The sequence below is a fragment of the Bombus vancouverensis genome, chromosome 15, assembly GCF_051014615.1.
Source record: "Bombus vancouverensis nearcticus chromosome 15, iyBomVanc1_principal, whole genome shotgun sequence".
Lineage (NCBI taxonomy): Eukaryota > Metazoa > Arthropoda > Insecta > Hymenoptera > Apidae > Bombus > Bombus vancouverensis.
The window spans coordinates 6,089,992-6,111,079 of NC_134925.1; the positions used below are offsets into that span (position 1 = coordinate 6,089,992).

General features: G+C 37.0%; 2 protein-coding genes across 4 annotated transcripts in view; one reads left to right on the forward strand and one right to left on the reverse strand.

The window, feature by feature from the left end:
• Positions 1 to 21,088, reverse strand: part of neur (E3 ubiquitin-protein ligase neur) — a 114,169-nt gene that overhangs the window by 19,404 nt on the left and 73,677 nt on the right. The window contains exon 1 of one of the 3 annotated variants that reach the window (XM_033334927.2): positions 10,011 to 10,388. The exons of the other annotated variants lie outside the window; for them this stretch is intronic. Within the exon in view, the coding sequence (XP_033190818.1) occupies positions 10,011 to 10,107 (97 nt within the window). The 5' untranslated portion in view covers positions 10,108 to 10,388. Of the gene's footprint in view, positions 1 to 10,010; positions 10,389 to 21,088 lie in introns of those variants that run through there. 3 annotated transcript variants of the gene reach the window in all.
• On the forward strand, positions 10,867 to 12,369 carry LOC117157147 (uncharacterized). Its single transcript, XM_076624650.1, is given in 2 exon segments — positions 10,867 to 11,171; positions 12,041 to 12,369. Coding segments are annotated over 2 exon segments (459 nt in total). The 3' UTR covers positions 12,195 to 12,369.

Below are 21,088 nucleotides of genomic sequence, written 5' to 3' on the forward strand. Positions count from 1 at the left end.
ACGTGGATTTAGATTAATTTATTGATGTATGCATTCAGGTGTTGTTTTGCAACGAATGCTTCGAATTTAATACTAGTTTGAAAATGAATTTCGTACTTTTGTCTTAGAATTACAAGAATTTGTATAGAATGCGGTTGGTGCATTATATGGGTGGATAGTATTTTCTAAGATTGCGATGTTTTTCGATAAACGACTCAGGGGAATGAAGAAAGCCATCTCTATCTTGTGGTCTGAGACCGTAGCACGGGTTAACCGCAGTCCCATACAATTAACATCTACTTAACATGTAAACCACTGCATCCTGTTTTCTTAATCGGCGCACAAGATCAGACTGTCATTCTCGTTGATACGAAATCGAAAGCACCTGTGTATACCGATAGCTTCGAATGATTATTAATTTGTTTTCTATCTTAATTAATCCAACATTTTATGCTATCAAAGTTCCCATACACTATCTAATTAATTAAAGTATCATTTAAATTATCATTTAAGATTATCCAATGAATATTTTATGATAAGTAATGCAATACTAATCCTTCGATTTAAATTTATATTTTCTCCAAGAAATTCTCGACTGGTTAAAGATACACTGCAATTTAAATTATAGGATTGCTACAAATAAAAGGAGTAACAAAGTTGTACTAGCATAATTCTAATTTTGAGAAAAGGTCAATCAGATTTTATTTACTAAAAGAACCCGTAATTACAATTATGGTTTGCAATTCTCGGCAAACCATGGACAATTGTACCAACTTGACAGCGAAGCTTGTAAAGAAACAAGTCACCGTGAACAAAGTAATATCATTGTGATCACGCTAGATCGTTGGTGCAACGAGGCCACTACGCTTCTGCGCCCGATTTTCGCGAATCCCAAAGCTTCGTGACCCTGACAAATTACGATTCTCGCGGGCTGGTCACAATAAAACCCGACCAATTTTTCCCTGTTCTCCTTCAGGCATGTTCAGTGTTGGATGAAATTGAGCTGCGTTCTGGAACCGGTTGGTGCGAGTTGGACGAATCGAATCGATGATTCTACATACACGTGCGATTCTTCGAGAAATCAGAACGAGCCCGAGGTGAATTCCCATGTGGTCGAATATATTGGTTGAAGAATATGATTAGGCTTTCTTCGTTCTGCCGGAGAGCTTTTGGAAAATTTTCGAGAAGCAGGTTTTCACCGGAGGATCACAGAATTTCGAAAGAATTGTAGAAGTACCATAAGTAAAGATTATTGGACATGTTTTCGTGTATTTGAAAAGGAATGATCGTCAGCTGATAGAGTTTGTTTAGTATGGAGAGAGATTTAATAGAAGAGTTCAGTGCAAGAGTGGTACAAATGCATTTTTCCCAAAAATAAAGCTACAAATTTTTGTAAACAGATTTAGCAATGGGTTTAAATGTCTAAGAACGCAGAGATTTCTATACGAGTGTCGAACTTTACAATTTTTTGAAGTTAAAGATTTTGTCACCTTTCCTCTGAATTATCGTGGAAAATAATATTTTTAGAACTGTAGATCCTGATATTTCCCAACTATTTGATATTGCATAAGCTTGACAAACTACCAAATATAATAACGAAGAAGTATGTATAATAAGCCTCATTATACTTGTAACATTTTGTATAAGGAAAAGAAGTGCTGAAATAGCTAAAAGTCAATCATTATGTACAGGAATTATTTTCTTCCTTAAAAGAGCATATACTTTTTAACGAAGTTCTGGAAGAAAATCTTAAAAAATAACATTGGTAAGCGCAGAACTTTCAGAATAAAAATAATGATACGAAAAGCGATAACCACAAGATCACCTGTCGTTGAATTAACGGTACAGCCGGGAAAGAAAGCGTTTGCCAGGTGAAAGTGAGCAAGAAAGCATAACAAAGACACGCTTAGCCGTCTGTTGATTTAGTGGACTATAATTAATGCCCGATGATGAAACGAACGAAAGATATACTTTACTTTGATCCTATTCTCGTTACGAGAATGTTCCAGTGATCTACCATCATTCCACGAACTATTAGCATAAAATCTTGATATCGATTGTCGATGTTTCTCATGAAATAATTGATCCACGTTTGAATTTAAAATAGAAGTATATCAAGTCATTCGATTACCCTACTTGTTACAAAAACTGTAACATTGAAAGGGACATTTAACAGATTGTAACTTATAAATTCTTACGCGAATTAAAACTCCTGTACCAAATTCGTTCCAAATATTAACGAACATGATCAAACAACTTTCCACGAAACCAGACTGGTCAAGTACACATTTACATTTAATAATCATCCTTTAGAACGCGTTTACAAGTCGCTGGACCATCGTTTGCGTGCAACAACGCGTTCAGCGGATTTAATCGCGAGCGCGTTTCGCCAGTATCGACCGATAGCTTGCGTAAATCGCGAGTCAATGAGAGTCTACGCTAGTAATTGGTCTATGCCCGCGCCTATGTTGCCATTCGCCGGTTCATCTCGTGGGAAACTCGTGACACACATTTGCACGGAAGTGTACCTCTTGAGGATCCTTGCATCTGACGCGTACTCCTCGCGCGCATTCAAAGATCCTGCGATCTTCGATCGAGAAAACTCGATGCTACCGAACGACTACGCCTCTTCACTATTTCAAGTTTGACTACTATTTTCCTTTCTTTCTTTTTGTGCGAGCATTTCAAGTACCAGCCTTATTGATTATTTGGAATGTTGCCTGTGGTGATTATTTCAAACGTTATCTGATGACTATGTATTTGTGATTGTGACACGTAAGAAGATACTACAGTGAATAAATCATTATATAAATTGCGAATAAATCATTGTAAATTATTACTATAATGAATAATAAATTGCAGATGCTCATACATTTAAAGAGTTTGTAAGATGTTTGCACATTAAGGATGTATTTTTCAAGATGATTAAGAGGGTCACTATGAACAGTTCTGTTCAAATTAAACGGACAGAAGCGAAGAAGTTTGTAACACCTGTGTGATATCACATAAAGAAGAATTGAATATACACAAGAAATGAATATAAAAATCACGTAGAAAACGATCTTTTAAGTATCTTAGAGCAGTGTATATCAAATACTACATATGAAATTTCTGCAGGAACTTAATTTCTTTAGTTGTGCTGGCAAAAATATTACACGCACATTCACGGTTTAATAAAAAATAAATTTCGTTTTATTTAAAAAAGTTGCAGTTTATCGTTATATTTAATTGCGTTAAAATACATAGCAACTATTACGATAGAATCCACCGAAGCTCCGAATGTTCTAATTTGTGGCTTCAAACAACAACTCAAGCTTCCAGCCGAGCGACGATCGATCGAAAACGTTTCGTTTCTAATATACAGACGTTCTAACAGCAATGCCAAGCTAGAATACCACGTTACACGCCACTACACCTACCATTATCACCGGTGCCAAAGTGAAAGTAATTTGTTACATAGGGAGTTGGAGCGCCGATGTAACAATGCCCGACCGCCTCCGCGATGTGAACGCGATGTCCTTTGCACGATGTAAATAAACGGAGCCTTGACCGAGCCAGCCACCCTCCGCCTCCATTGACAGTAATAAGTTTCTATTTCTGGGGCGCGCGAAAAATCTCTAGTAGAAAATTGCGCTCAACTGACGCTTCCTGCTGCTCCGTTCGTTCGACGAACCCTCTTTATCGCCAAAGAAAATTGTCGTGATAAGAAGAGTGGTCCGTTAGTGACACTTAGACCTATCAGTAGCTTGTCAAGAATTTATTACCCCTTTAAAACCATTAAAATAATATACGAAGAATAATATATGAAGACATAAATATATTGATTTGTCCAGATTCAAATGATAGGTACTTTACAGAAGGCTGTTAGGTATATAAGGATAGAATGGAAATGAAGTAATGGATATTTATAGGAAGCTACTACTTCACTGAATCGATCATCGTCCATAAACCAATCTGTATACATGAATTGACTGAACCTAGTTTCACAAGCCACAGAAGATCGCTAAACCACTGCCAGCAGCTCGTCGGCCAATAAACTTTGATCTCGATTGAAGCAACGAAAATCTGGAAAGGATAATCTCATGGCTATTACGGTGAATATATTCTGACGAGCTGTCTGTTTTAACGAAGAGATCGTCTGAAAACCGAAATACATATACTCGCAAGTAGATTGCGAATATTTATAGGTTGCGAATTCATATTTTTATGCATGCGACTGAAAGAGTAAGAACTACCCGAAGATATATTTCATCTTCTAAATATGATAACAAATTCTTTACGTCAGATATTTCATATATTTTCGTACATTCGGTGCATTCTATAAATTTAATATCTTAAAATTGCCCATAAACGCTTCTACATTTATTCTTATTATCAGAAATCCACTGTAACCCTAGTCTAGAGCTACCTCGATAGCAATGAAAGCAATCAAACTTTAGGTGTTCCACTGGTCAGAACGATTCGTCAGAGAACACGCATCTTCAACACTACGACCTAACGCAGCGCGTATTCAGCGATTACGCTTCGCTTTTCGTGGCGACCGTCGCGGTCTAACCCGGTGGAATCAGCCACTCCAAGTACTGTTAAGCATCCGTGGCACAAGTGCCACACCGAGGAAGTTCCAGTAATGTTCGCCGTGTGTCGAGAGCAGCGTATACAGAGCCAGGAGGGGCCTTGTTCCCACGCCCGACGCCGTGATCTTTGCCGAGCTACTTAGTCCTCCGCTAGAACGAGCCTCTCCTTCCCTTTTCCCTCCGTCGTTTCTTTTCTCTCGTCCTCTCTCGAGATCTATGGCCGTTCCGCTGCCTGACTCACCGAAAGGTGAACGTTGCTCTCTGTTCTCCTTGCGACAGAGAACTCTCTCGCTCTCTGCTCTTGCCCGCTATCCTAAGACCAGAGGATATACACCTTCTTTTCTTGCCCCGCAATGACTATGTGGGTTACATAAGGTGGCAACGCGCGAGCCTTGCGGCACGTTCGTGTAATAATAACGCGTACCTGAATCGGTGAACGGGAACGGGAGCAGTGGTGGAGATGGAGGGATGTTTAACGAACAGGAAGTCGCGTCTCAGGCTCTCAAGGATGTTTCTGGTTCGGGATAGGATGAGGAGACTGGGGTGTTTTGCAGGGAGGCGTTGAGAGGGTTATTTGGACACTGTGTTGACGTTCGATGAAGTTTTGCTGATCCTGTACAAATACAGTGGCACTCCATCGTATTTATTACAATATTTACTTACTAATGAATTGGGCAAGTTTGAGTTAAAGTGTTGGGAGAATAGATGAAGCAGATTTAAGTAAAACATAGGTTAAGAAAATTTACGATTAGGTTAGTATGTAACTGTTTTGAGCATAAAAGACATTAAAGGATGAGTGTAAAGAATGGTAAGCCAAACCCATTTCTATGATAAAGAGGTCGAAATAAAAGTAAATTATTATTATTATTAATAAATTGGGTCAAGTATATGGTTATATATCATCATACATACTATGGAAATTAAATTTTAATGCTGTTCGCATATGACTACAAAAATTGGGTACTAAGAAAGGAAATGAACAAGTTGGTGAACAAACGCTTCAGTGGGAAATAATGATATGTGCAAATCTTTTTACTACTAAACTAAGTACTATTAAGTTACATATTCTATATCGTGCTTTTAAATTGTTCAACAATGTTTGAGATAGAGAAAAGTGGGGAAGGATTGTCGTCGATAGACATGAATTTTTTCTTCAATTTTATGCTAGTTCAAAATTCTTTGAGATAAAGAAAAGCAACTTTCTGTTGCAACTTTTCTTAAAACAATAAGAGTCTCCCTGTCTATCAAGAAACTTCGGTTAAATGAGAGATTAGAGTAGTAAAATTAATAAGTAATTCTCCAAATATATTCTCAAAATACTGGCCATCAGAATGCAATTTTGTGCTACTATATGACAGGGAAGCAGTTGCAAGAGGCGGAGACTTGTACGCATGGGTAAGAGACGATGTTGGATCGTAACCATGCTGAGAAAAACAGAAGCTTATAAGAGAGAAAGAGAAGCCACAGTCTATGTCCATATGATATCTATGATTAAAGTAATCAGAGAAAGAAGGGAGAAGCTGCATCGCGTGCACGTGATGCACGTGATCATAAACAATCGGCATATTAAGCTAACATCTACACGCGAATGTAAATATGTCGAAATGATTAGAAGCGTGCAGGGTCTTCGAACTCGGCAGAATCGTCGGAATGCCAAGAAAATCGGTGTACACCTTCGATCAATGTAATCTCGAATCACGAAGGATAAACCGTCTTCTCGATCATCGACTGGCTTGCACGCTTCAGAGAGAACTTATCGATCGAATCCGAACAACAGCTATAATTTCATGAAGATAATACACATATTTTGGTATCGAGAATACATGCAACTTCTATCTACAATTTAAGTTTCTTAATTTTTTCCGCTTTTTTCGAAGATAATTAATTAAAAGTTTACTTTTGTTAATTACGTATAGAAAGAAACGAGAATAGTTTGAGATCAGAGATATGAGTTTTAAATAAGGAAACCGGAGAAATTTGAAGAAGAATGATATTAGTACTGTTATCTGAATTCCGTGTAGCAGTCTGTACGAGGAATGTTACCTGGTATGTCTTGAAAATTACCAACGATGAAACTACGAAATTAATGTTCTTATTTGTGTGTAGCAAACTAGCACTAGCCAATTTAGAAGAGGCTAAATTAAAATGATAATTATGTAGCAGGAATTTTTTGGAGGTACGAGAAATAAAGTATAAATAGTCAGTCTACAGAACTTCGCAATTAATAATTAAGATACTGTAAAACATTATTTCTTAAAGAAAAATTCGAAGTCTTATTACCTAATAAAAACTTTCCTTTTAGCATGTACAATTAATTCCACGTGTTAATTTCCACATAGTTAATTTTAATTAATTAAAATTCCATACCCACTTTTCACCAAAGCAGAAGAAACATTCCACAATTAACATTTCACGTTCGTATTTATCAAAAATAGCTCCTACTCTTCATCATTAATAGAACCATCGCATTTCGCACTTGTCGCTGAAGAAAAGCAATTCCTAAATTCCAAAACTTCCACCATGAACTATTTTTGCACCATTTTTTTCCCTCCTTCCAGTGTTCGCCCCCTAATCACTGCCAAATGTTGCAGCACAAAGGTGTTCAGGGAGTTTCACCCTAGGGACGCGAACCTACCCCTAGGAATTCGCGCGAGAAATGCCCCAGGACGACAAGTGCATATTCCCATCGCGGCGCTTTTAACACGGCCACCATCGTTGACCAAGGAACAATCGGATTAACGAAGTTAAACGATGGGGTGGCCACCCCCTCCGCCTTGCATCTGTCGCGTTTCGCACGTAGAGGCTCGCGGAGATGTTGCGGGGGTGTAGCTTCGTCGATAGGAAAATAACAGCCGGTTTTTCACCCTGACAGCAGATTAACTATCGCAGACGGTGTAGAAATGAACTTGAAAGGGGTCGTGGATAGTTTCCAGGGGTGGTTAATGATCGACGAACGGTGATGTGGTTTTCTTTCGAAATATCGGATCAAGCATCGTTCCGTGGCTTATTAGAGGATCAAACGGTGATGTTGGTTTGAAAGGTTTGAGTTCGAATGTATTATACATTGAAATTGAAAGATTTTTAGAGGATTTGAAGGGTAGTTCTAGATGACAGATAGTGGAAGTTTAGTGTAAAATTGCTAGTCGATGTGTGGACTGATCTTGATATTGGAATATTATCTATGCTAGAAATAGTGATGTATTGATATTATTGTCGATATGGATTTCAATTTTGATAACATTATATTGCGCGAACAATTTATCAGCTCAGAATGTAAAGGACGAGATTTTTACGCCAGATCTTTAATCTAACTTGAAAAATCAACAAAACGATGATTTTACTTTCTAGAGATAACAATATTGCTAAACGTCATAATGTCGGTGAATCACATCATCGCGTCATTAACCAAATACATATAATCTTATAGTGCTTGATTCTTTAATTTTCGAAGAATTGTACGATATCTTGCTACACTGCACTAACATATCGTGTAAAATGTATTTTTTATGCAGCAGCATCAGAGAAAATGAATATTTCATTTGTGTGCGCGTTCAACGAACTAATTAAGTTGCGAACAAGCTAATTACCATCCGTTCACCTCTGATTAATTCTAACATAGACGCGTACCACGTTTTCCAATAGTCTCGCGGGAGTCTGATACTCTCTAACGTAATTTCTGGCATTAATTAATAATTATCAAACCGCGAACCTAAAACTTTCAGAACCATTCGAGATTAGGCTAATTAATCATTCACGTAATCCTTATTTGGACTATACCTTCCTACTATATTATTCTTATTAAGGTATTTAATTATTAATTTTGAAGTTTCGAGACATAAAAGCAATTAGTTCGTTGTTGCTCCTCTTAATGTGTTAAAAACTTGCAGAAAAGGAAAGCTCATGGAAAATTATAATACGATTGTTTGCATAATTTGTAACTCGTAACGTAGAATTCATTATGTAGTTCCTATTGTTTCCGGCGAAAGAGATTAATAAAGTCACAGAGAAAATATTAATAATAGCAATAAATTTCAGAAAATGCGACGCTTTAATAAAATTTAGTAAACCAATTAAATTTCAGTAAACTTGGTTTTAGTAAAATAAATCTTCAAATTTACAAGTACAGAAAAGAAAGAAAGCCTTTTCTATTAAAAACGCAATCGTTAAATAGGCTTCACCAGGGTCAAACAATTCATAACGCGTTGCGAACGATGACTCACATGCGCGCGCGCGATAGCTAATGAAATTCCACTTCCTCGCGCGACAAAGAAAACGCATGTCTCGCTTGTTGTTGCGTCGAGTCGTGCCTTGTGCGCTAATTCCATCAACTATCCGGTCAACCAGCGGATCCTTCAGGTCGAGAAACGCTTAACAAACAATATTCTTACTCATCGTACGAAAACATAAAAAAAGATACTGACTATCGTTCATTATAGTCACATGAAAAATTCACATGAGGGAATAGAGAAGCAGGAAAATCACGATTCACGTACTACAATGTGTTTTACGAACCGGTTGAGAAGAGAGTAACTCGGTCTTCTATTCTTCCTGATGAAAGAATGCTAGATTGAATTGAATATGGACGTTAGGTCGAAGCTTTAGAAGCAACTGTGAATTAAAAACGAAGGCTGGTTATTATAAAGCTTGATATGTAGAGTGGTTTATCGAATGTATAATACAAATTGGCTTGATTTGTTCATTATTGATTTGACTATTATTGTACATGTGTAACATAGCTAAATAGTCTATTAGAAATTGTAGTAAGAACTCTGTGTTATGAAAATTGGATGTAAGATTTTATTAGTACTGAAATATGTATTAGAAGATTAATAGTTAGCCATTTTGTGAAGCTGCTATTAATAGCTGAAATTAAGTATATGCGATAAGATATAATCGATACGAACCTGTAATCATATCTCATCAAGTGCGACAAATAAATTGTATAAGTTATTAAATATTCGTATAAAATTTCCCATTTATAATTAAAATATAATGAGTAATTATCAATTTAATTGATGTAATAAAGAGGGCTGTAAAATTATTATTCATAATTCGATTTGCCGCTGTAATTTACTGCTACTAAATCATTTACTAATTTATTCATTATTTATTGCTGTTATATACAGTTTAAAAAAATATATATAAACTATATCGATTAAATTCGTATTTATTAATAAATGTTACAAAATAACGAAAAAGAATGATAAAAAAATTAAGTTGAATGTTATTACATAATTATATAATTTATATTAAATAAAGCATATAGGCGACATCTGTAACAACTCTACATCTGTGACATGGTGTATAACCGTTAATGTATTTATAAACGCGTAACGCGCGTGGCAGCACACATGTGGGACACCGTAAAAATACTCGAAATCTTAGCAGGAGAGATCGCTTATAACGAGGACGAGGGGGATGAGAAAAAGAAGACGTATAGATATATTCTATACTCACCGAAGACATTTCCTAAGAGTCTGAGCCGCGCCACCCTAGTGGCTGTATTGACGGTTAATGGTCTCCGTGGTCGTTGACAAGATAATGCCAGAGCCATTGAGAATAGTTACCAAGCACGCGTTTATTGAAATTCAAGAGAAGCCCACGTATTTCGAAGAGCAAGTCCACGACAAAAATATGCTCCTTTTAGAATTTCCTCGATTGCCTCCTTGGATCGAACTTGGGAAATGGGAAAGTAGACCTCTCTAAGTGTCCCGGGCTGTAGCATTTGTTAATTTGGTATTTTCTATAATATGAATTCGATAATCAAACGCTAGGCGCGATAATGAAACAGTTTACGACACGCTTAACCTAGAAAAGTATAATTTTGAAACACTAGAGCGTTTGAATATTCATATAACTTTCTACTATTCGTATACGATGATCCGATAACATACTTTTTCGATTAATAAGAAGAAAACCTCGCGAAATGTTATCAAGTACTCGTAGTAATTATTTCGAAACATGAATTTGGTTCGTTTACACCCGATACTCTAAGCAAAATATCGATCAACGATTCTTCGATATTAAGCTTTCTCAATATCGCGTTACAATTTCGAAATACCAAAGTATTTGAATATTTACCATCTATTCGTACACGATGATCCGTCAACATAGTTTCTCGAATAATAAGAAAGTAAAATTCTGCGAAATATTGTCCAAATATTCACACTAATTGGTAATTGTTCCACAAAATGAATTTGACCCGCTTGCACGCAACACTATATGTAAAATATCGATCGACTATTGTTCGATAGCGAGGTTTTCAATATCGCGCCACAGCTCGAGATCTCGAAAAGGAACTCTAAAGTAGGAGATGGCGCTGTGAGAAAAACAGAAGGAAGGAACGAAGACTACCACGCGACCGACCCATGTTTGTCACCTGAGTTTTCTCGCGGTTGAATAAGGAGAAACGGCAAAAGACGGGGGAGGCCGGAGGAAAGGAGCGCGAATTCACGCAGAGAAGCCAGGAAAAGGCGGACAGCTTGAACCAAGCCACTACAACGACTGGCTTTCGTTGCAGAAGCAAACTCCCCATCTGCTCTGTTCGTTGCTGCCCCAACTCCCTGCTGTCATTACATGGTTGTGTATGTGCGAGCACGCCCTTGTTCGTGTGAATATGTGCGGTTACCAATACACCTCGGCAATTCGTGCGTGGCGGCAGGCGGACGTTCTAACCTCTCGAAGCGGAAAGGTTGCGGTGAAATGAGACGCTATATATCTGCAGGATCTCACCTTACGGATATCTCGTTGATAAGTAGTTACCTTATCTATCATTGCCCAACCGAAGTTCGAAGAACCGCTACACAACGATAGCCATGAAAACTTTAGCCCAAGTGAGACAGCGATCAAATTCGCGCGGTCGGTAATTGATGTATGTTTATCGCCGCATAGAAATTATCGATAAAGAAGAACATTATGAAAACAATGAGAACCCATGAACTGAACTTGTATCATCGGGTCAGAAGCGCTTCACGACGGTTTACAATAAAATAATTGAATTGTGGAGAATTTTATTTCAATTTGTACTTTGCACCTTACGCGATAAAGACGTTTGCGTAAAATATACAACACAAATTAAAGTCAAATATGTCAAATTGTCAGCAGTTAAATATGATTTAAATATGTGGACTAAACTTTAATTGTAGAGTTGCATGAATATTATTGATAAATTTAATATAATTCTTTTCTTGTGTTTATTTAGAATATTTTTTAAATTTTTCCATAAGAAAATATATGTTTCATTTGATAATTTTTCACATTGTAGGAAAATATAACCTCAATAGGATAGGAGAGAGTTGCATAAGACATGCTCACTGATTTAGAAGAATAAAGTGGTGGCATGATTTTCCTAACCTCGAAGGAGATTCAGACGTAGTTAAGAGAAGAACAGAAAGTCGAAATTTCGAATCTTTCTTGACCTAGATCTAGACTTTTCAATAACGATCTCGATTGCAGGCAGTTGTACGCGTATGTATATATATTACAAGCGTCGTGTGCAAACGTACAAGGAGGAGCGTGTATGTCGCAGCTGCAGCTGCCTGCAGGAGCGGAACACTGGGCTTTAGGGATGGCAACGGTTGTGCACCACCTGGCCTTAGGAAGCCAGCACCGGGCCTCGGCATTGGCGTAGACTCTACTTGAGACGAATGACCGGAAAAAAGGGGAATAGAAGAGTACAATAGAGCAACGACTTTCAAAATTCCGGCACCCTCCTAAATAGTCTGACAACCTTGCAAAAATCGATCGATGGCTTTTAGAAATATACTTATGCTTAGGAGATGCAATTTATTGCTATCTATAATTGCATAATGTTAAATAAAAATTAATAGAACAGATTATTAGTTAGTTAGGAATAATATTCAATTAGAAAAATATTTATATAATTTGAAAAGTAGGCAATATAAATTTCCTATAGACTATGATTTAAATATTAATTTAATATTAAGAAAGTGTTCAGGTGTCAAGATTTCATTTTGCATAAAAATGTTAATTGTATTAAATTAATTAAACTGAATAAATCTGTTAATTTGTAATTTCTTTAAAAATAAGTGGATGAAATTTTAAAATTCGTTTTTCTAAAGATAAAAGTAATAGTGAATAAAAATAGATCAGTTTGAAATACTACAGGCAGGTCTATTTATAATAAACTGACATTTTGTAATGGAAAATTAACTTAAAAATTGTTGGCGTTCTTTATATCATATCAAGATGCATAAAAATAATCTGTAACAGACACATTTGTTAGTGAAACGAGTTTTGATTTTCTTTCTCTAGTTAACATATTTTCGGCTGTAGTTTTAAGTTCAAAATCACATCTGTACATTATTTGTCACAAGTAGAAGCTGCCGTCTCGGAACTACCAGTCGATCTATTTCAGTGCTGTACAGGAGTCATAAATTATAATCTATATATCTAGCAGACAAATGTTGGGAAATGTGTAATTTAAAAGACAATAAACAAAACTTTTATTAGAGATGCGTGTGGTTTTAGTCTAATGAGTATAATTATTATTTCACAGAAAAATAATTTCATAAAAAAAATACATACTAAAACTAGTAAACTTACATGAAATATATCATTGGACATATTTTTGGTTATTACGTGAATTATGTATGGAACGATTTCCTTTACAAGTTGATTCTTTATGCATCGATGGAAACGAAAAGCTTTATTGATAGATGGGCTACGATTCATTACGTTGGATGCACGACAAATGACGCAACACACAAATTTTCCCGCTTTACGAGCCAATAACTTTCACGGGGCATTACCATACTTGATCGCATTAATAGTCCCAAGCATAATAAGTCTCGATCGGATTAAGGGTAGCGGGAACCCCAGCAGACGCTTACGACTGCTTAATAGAGACGTTATTTCCGTGACTCTGGTCAGACACCCTCGTGGTATCCTCAAGGTAGAAATATCGCAATTGATCTTCAAATTCATGTACATTATATTCTTTACAATACGTTGTAATATTCTTCATAGTAACTCTTCATACAATAATTCTCTATAACGTAAAGCGAAGTTGTAAGATAATACAGTTACAAAAGAATTCAAATTTGAAATTAAAAAAATAAGAAAAGGGTCTGAGAATTTTTAAACACTATCACATTGAATATTTTCACGAAGAAGGAGCGGTAGGCACATGATAAATTATTTAATGGATGCATAAACATCCACAATCTTGTCAACCATAAATCCCCTAAATCCCATAAAAATTCATTTTTATCTAAAGGAAAACAGGAGTCTTTGCTGGTTGGCTCCCCTTCAAGGATCACACAAAGAATAGTAAATTCTCCCTCGTTCAGCGAGCTATATTTTCCAGAATCATGGTGGGTTCGGCTTAATTCCCGTGAAAGAAACAGGGAAAAGAGCCGAGCGAATTAACGCGTTAAGCCTTCGTCGCGAGGCGACGCGCGATTTCTATAGAATTTCCACAACGGCGAGCTAGCAGGCGGGGTTCGAGGGGCAGTGTGTTGCGCAATCCTACGCCACCCCCGCCGCCCATCCGGCCATGGGGTTTGCGCGTTGATATCGCAATAGAAGCTGTATCGATCCCGGGCCGACAGGAGACCGGCTGTTGTCAGGGGGTTGATAACGATATGCAAGCTCTATAGACACAGCACGGCTAAAAGCTCCGCGGAGCTTTCAGCCTCTGTCGCGAGGGCAGCCTCCGCACACGCGGCTTCAGCCATTTTTCGCCAAGCGATTCACTGCGATTCAGCATGGATTTAAACTCTTTCTTCGAGTATGCAAATGAAAATCGAGGAAATGTTTGAGTTTTGCTCTAGGAAAGGAAGTTGCTTTTCGGTAGCCTGTTTCCTACACTTCAGATTATTAACTATTTTTCCTATTAAGTAACTAGTTTTGTTATAGGCGAAGAAGTACATTGTTTTCATATTCTTTTGAAGATAGATATCGTCGCGACTATCCTTTTAGGGAGTGAAACGTTTGGGTTTTGGTCTGGAGGAAATAGATCTTTGGTAGCGTAGTTTTCTATATCTTTTTGGAAGGTATATAAACTGTATATACATATTTCTTAGATATTACAGATATTTGGACATTTTGTAGATTTCATTCGCTGGTTACCGAAATGTTGCGCTGTGTCATTATATCGTTTTCCTGAACGAGAGATTGAATTTTTAGTAGGATCATATCTACTACAGTGTACATAATCTTGTAACAATAATCTTGTATTTTCAAATATTATCTTATGCAGTTGTTACTGAATTGTATTTATGATTATTTTTATCGAATGAAAAAGGGGATTTCTGCTTTAATGGATGGCTTTGCAAATCTGTTAAAAGCTCCATAATTTTGTATATATTACAGTTCTTAGATATTGTAGAGTCTTAGAGTATTGTATTTTGTTACCGTATTATTTTTGCTGGTAGATTGGTTTCCTGTTAAAAGTTTTGATACTATTATTCTATACATGTTCGGAATCTGCAAGAATGAACAATCAATATCTTCTTTATGCTTCGATATATCACGAAATATCAAGAAAAGCTGTTTGCTGAATCGACAACTCGTGATTGCAAGATAGCGTAAAAACCATTTATTGAAGATGAATGAAGGGAACGTTTGATAAAAATAAAAATCCAGGGAAAGCGATAAGTTTCCTTGGATCTTTCATCGGTGATCGACGATGATGAATTCGTGCACACGCGATGGAGGAATCATTTTTCCGATCGAAGGGCAATCGTCCTCCGAGAATTCTCGAAAGACGAACGTATCTTTTCCTCTATGTTCGAGTCACTTTGAGTTTTTGAACGAACTGCGACCAAAAAGGATATTACTTTGGAAAAAATGTGAAACGCGGAAGAGCGTTCCTGGTGTCGGCGGATCGATAAGCGGAGGTTCGATAGCTTTTAGAGTGTTCTGTCGATTTATTTCGAGCACTTTCCCATTAACGTTTGTCGGCGGATTGACGAACGATAGAGGCCGGAAAATCGGGCAGAGATTGGAATGAAATGCTCCACACAAGAGAACGACCGAAATAAAATTCTCTTTTAATTGCTTCCTTGTTTATCCTTTACCAGAGATTAAATTCCTTTTACGAATTATTGAAAAATTCTTGATTGATTCTTTGAACTTGGATAATTCAATAAAATAAGCAAACCATTAGCCATCTGCCTTCTTCAAAATTGTAAATAACGATTCAGATGTTACAAAAAAAAAAAAAAATGTTTAATGATTATACCTACACTTATTACAAACGGTTGAAATTTGATCGAAACCCAATGGAGGATGATGAAACACGTCTAATTTCCATACCTGCGAACAGATGGTCGATTTTGCGCGTGCTTCGGGAAAGGAAAAGGCACCTTGTTGTCATCGGGATTTGCATGTGAATTCCCATGAACACGACGTACGGATATTTTTTGTTCGTTCAGCTTCTGGCGTAGAAAGGAAGGAAGGAAGGAAGGAAGGAAGGAAGGAAGCAAGAAAGGAAGGGATCGTGTGAGGGGAAGCCATTCGAGAAACCAGCAACTTCCCCTCAGGATATTATGGCAGATGGGCCGTGAAGCTTATCCCCCTTAAGATCCTAATGAATCCGCGTGTATAATCCGACCATATTGTGTAAAGATGATTAACGTGGAGAGTAAGAAGAAATTTTTGAAAAATTCCCAGGTGTCGTGAGGTATTTCTTGTTCTTGCGATTACTTTTTAAATTAAGAAATTTTTTTCGAAGAATTCAGGAGGGTTCTAAAGATTTTTACGTGAAATTTTAATCATGTAAATTATTATATTAATCAATGATTTCAATCTTTTACTTGTTTATTACGTAAAACTATGTCTAGAGGTTCGAAGTGAACAACGAAATTAGATTAATAGTAAATTCATTTCGTGTGTTTAATGTTCCAAAACTGCTGCTCATATTGGTCATCGAATACAACGGATGCACTCGAAGTACGTGTAATTCAATTTGCAGATTGAATTTTGCTGAAGTTAACGCAATGGGAAAATTAAACAAATATTTTGAAAGTCAAACTATAGATATAAATTAAGAAAAGTATATATTATATTATAAATTAACAAACCACATAATTTACAAGCTATTTAAGAATTAAATAACCGTATAAAAGATTAGATTTAAAATGATAAACTGAACTACAAATTAAATAAACAATATGAAATAAACAATATAAAAAATCATATAAAATGATATCTACTACATAAAATATGAGCTACGTAATAAATTAACAAACCATATAATCTATAAACTACATAAAAAACCAACAAATTAAATAAACTATAAACTATAGAGAGTACTCAAACTCAAATACTGCAAAGATATTCAGATATTAACGAAATAATATTAGCCCAAACGAATAAAATACCAGACTTCTATCAGAGACAAAAAGGTCACAAGCAAATAACCAAAAAATAAACCTTCCACTCCACAATCCTCCGTTACTTCTGCCTCCAATTCATTTCAAGTACCAACATCAATCTTTGAATATTATCGGTTCATTTGCATCACAAAAACCATTCTGAAATCCCAAGACGCTAACAAGTCGCCCGCCATCAAAGAAAAAGGGGTCGCGAATTACACGAGATCGTCTTGAACAAGGGTTAGGCCTAATCTCCATAGAGCTCGTTGATTAACCAGGATAATTCAATCACGACAAGCCGAACGACCAAATGTTCCTCGAAGACCGTCGAGTGGCTATTTGATGTTATCACGAATCGTCCATCGATGCTGAGATCGTTCGAGTTTCCAGACTCCAGAAGAAAAGCTTGGGTAAGGTATAATTAGAGGATAAAAAGGAGCTGGAGGAAACGGTGTGCATGAACGGATTAAGACGCCGCGTCGGTTTGAACGTCTTTTACTCATCCAACGTTTATTGCTCTCGTTGCTGTGTTCACCGGGAACTTTCTCGGTTTACGCGGGGGTCAATGGTTCACCGTGGTTCTCAGTTTCTATGGAGATGTCGACGGTTTACTGTGCAAACATTGTGCGTCCACTTTTCCTGAAATTACGGTTTTCATATGCAACAAATAGTTCTTTTTCTAATGCTGTATAAATATCATATTCGTATCCATTTCATAAGTCTGTAGGAAATAATATTTTTGGTCGCCCTTTTGTTTATTTCGAAATATTTTCGTAAGATCCACTTTTATCATTTCAGGTTCCTGAAAAGGACCAGCGCGCGATTTTCAATCCATTTTATAGCAGCATCGATAAAAATAAATATGATAAATACAATGCAAAAAGTATTTCGATTATAACGTATCATTGAGTTTTTAAAATTGTGCTTTTTTCGGAGACGCTAAAGGTGGACATATAATATTTGTGCAGTAAATCACCTGATGCATGCTTTGAAAAATATTCTAAATTTTTGTCGTTGTCTGAACATTGTCTGAACTCATGGTCTGACAGTATAAATGTGTGTGTACATTTAATACTATAATTAACAGAGCAGTTACAATCAGAATGGTTTCCGGATTTTTTTAAGGGTTTAAATGATTTTGCGGAATAATACACAAAGGTGGATTTTCAGGGATTTGGATAATTTTTTGAACAATTTGTGGACGGAGGCTTGTTTCCCTTTTACGCTGTGTATTTTCTCATATATCGTTCATGTCAGTCTCCTTGGTACAAATTTCGTGCTTTACATGTCGATGTTTCATTTCGGTCCAGGAATATCTGATCGAGGATTCTGTGTTTATTTAAAGTGTACATGAAATAATATTCAAATGACTGGAGAAATAATTGAATTTCGTCGAACGACATTAAGACGTTGGAAAATATTATCGCATTTTGACAGCTTCCATACGTTTACTTCCTTCCAAATGAAATAGATAGAAATCGTTAAAACGATGTTATTAATGCGTCAACTTGGATCTACCATTTCAGTCCGCCGATGATCTTGCGAAGTCTGAACAAATTTAAATAACTTTCGGATTTATAGCAACGGAAAACCGAAAGGGAACCAGCTGCCAGCAGGATGTCGATAAAACGTAACCTTCATCACTATCAAAATACACGTGCATTGCGATATTTTGGAATTCCAGTGGTCTGTTCGCGTTTCATTCGATTGTTGCTAAGAATAGTCAATGAATTCGTTCTCGTATTCCTTTATTTTCAGAAAATTAGAAAATCTATTTCTCGCCGAATACGATAAAAGCGAAACGTTATAAGAAGATATGAAAAAAAAAAGAATAAATTTATAAAGAGTAGAAGTTACAACCCTTTTACCCTTCGAAAAAATTCCACCGCGTTATTGTATCCCTTACAATTCTTCTAAATAAAATCTCTTAGTATTTCCAAACAAAGCCAACGTCACCAGGACTATTACACCGTCATATTAAACCTTACGCACGAACAAACCTTACAAATATATAATTTGAACACTGATGGAACTACGATTCAAACAAAAAACACTCAATCTAACCCGTTATGTCCAACAACTTCCTACGTACCCATAACTTCTCATAATTCTCCTCCTAACCTTCTTCTTCGAGTACCGCTACACCACCTTAAAATCAAACCGAAACCTCGACCCAACCTCTCTCCATCCTCTAAGCAACCATCTTGAAAAAGCTGGCGAGCAAGAGGTCTGCTCAATTCTCGCGATGTAATTAACAATTAGCGAGGATCCTCGGCTCCGGGACCGGGGCTAATTGTGGCAATTACAGCTGGTTCCCGGCGAACTTCCTGCGATCAGCAACGATAACGTCGACAATGTTGACCCCGGGTACAACGTTGTGGGCGGGTTGAAGACGCGTTCGCAGTCGCCGATCGCACGTTCGCCGACACTTGAACTCCTGACACGCGACAATTAAATCATCCACTCGTTGCTAGTCCGTCTCGTCTCGCTTTCAGGGCGCCACGCGGGATGACCAATTGAGCGTAGGCCGCGACCAATCGTCTCCGTTGTCCGCGTTCGCCGGGTTTTCACCAAGCGGACGAGGGAAACCGACAAGAATTCGACCGACTTCCGGCGATTATCGCTGAATCAGCCTGCAGTGGCCTCGGACAGACGGACGGACACGTGGCTCGCGAACTTTTAATTGGGACCTGGCTGCCAGCAAGAACTTTCAAGAGTTTGAAGCGTAGGGGGTGAGAATTTCGACGAACGAGACGGTTTCAGCGAGTTTTTAAGGGAAGAAGGTGCGTACTTAACGAAGCATCCGGGTGAACAGAGAAGCGGAGGAAGGTAAATTTACGGTTGAAGCATGGTTGATCTTCATGTTGGGTTGCTTTGGCGGACTGTTTTTGTTCTCAGTTAACTTGAGTGATTTCGGGAAATTTCTCTGCTCCTGAAGCGAAATTGCGCGTTACTCTTTCTTCCAGCTTTCATCCTTTCTCGTCTACGTTGCTCTGCGATTTGTGTATATCGATTTATTTCATTATTCCGTATATAGGAAGGGTGGCGTATAGGGTAGAAAGAAATTTGTCTACTTCAGAAGCGAAATTAGGGGGAGTTGTTCCTTTCTCGGGCATTCGCTTTTTCTCGTTTATGTTGCTTTATAATTTGTCTATATTGGTGTGTTTTATTAACCTGTACGTTCGTAGTGTTTTGTAATAAGCTTGTTACAGATTTTTGACTGATTTTCTTGCTTTAGCGAATTTTTCTTTCCCTGCGTTTAACGAGGGTAGAAAAGGTTCTTCTCTCGTATATGTTGCTTGCTGTACGAAAAATTAGTAGGTCGTTCAGTGAAGTAGAATTCTAACGGGCTACGTTCATTTAAAAAATTGAGGTTGGTCCCAATATATTCTGGTCTAAAAAGTAGAATTTCCTAATCTTTCATCTCGTTAGTAGACCGTTTGTTCTAATGCCTCGTTTTAGACGCACGCATGCAGAAAATCTGAAGGTTTCTCCGCGATAATATCGCTTTTCCTGTATAATATGGAAAATCGTACGATGATCTCTAGCTACTTCGACTCGCAGTATGCGCACCTTGATTTTTTAATCTGATAAAATGAATAATTCATCATAACCACGTACCATACGTAGATACAATAAATCTACTTGTGCTTCTGCGCTCGCGGTATCTTCAAAACATCTACAAAACTGGTATTCTCAACTGCATAATTACTCCTTTTCTCTGATATCATAATTACGAATTCAAGTTGAAACTTCTTAGAAATTTCAAGTTGTACTTCGTATTAGATAAGCGAGATTTAATACGAAAGAAGTAATTTAAGTCGTCTTAAAATTCAGAATAAACGAAATAGCATTAACAGAGGAGGAAGATAAAAAAATAGGAAATAACCCCTAAACCCAATGTATCAATATATCTGAAATAATTTCCACATTTAGAGATACAAGCGTCTGCGTATTTTATAATATCACTTTAATCCTCTGACATCTATCCATCTACAATAATTTCAACATTTCAAAGTATAAAAGCTTGCCTAAAACATTTCTTAAATTCAAAGATGTACGAATCTAAACGATAATTTTTTAATCCAAAGTAATTTCTAAATTCAAAAATATACCAGAAGCCTATGCAAGGTGTATTTTCAATTTAAAACTTTACGAAGCTATATCTTTCGTATCACCCAATTTAATAGAATT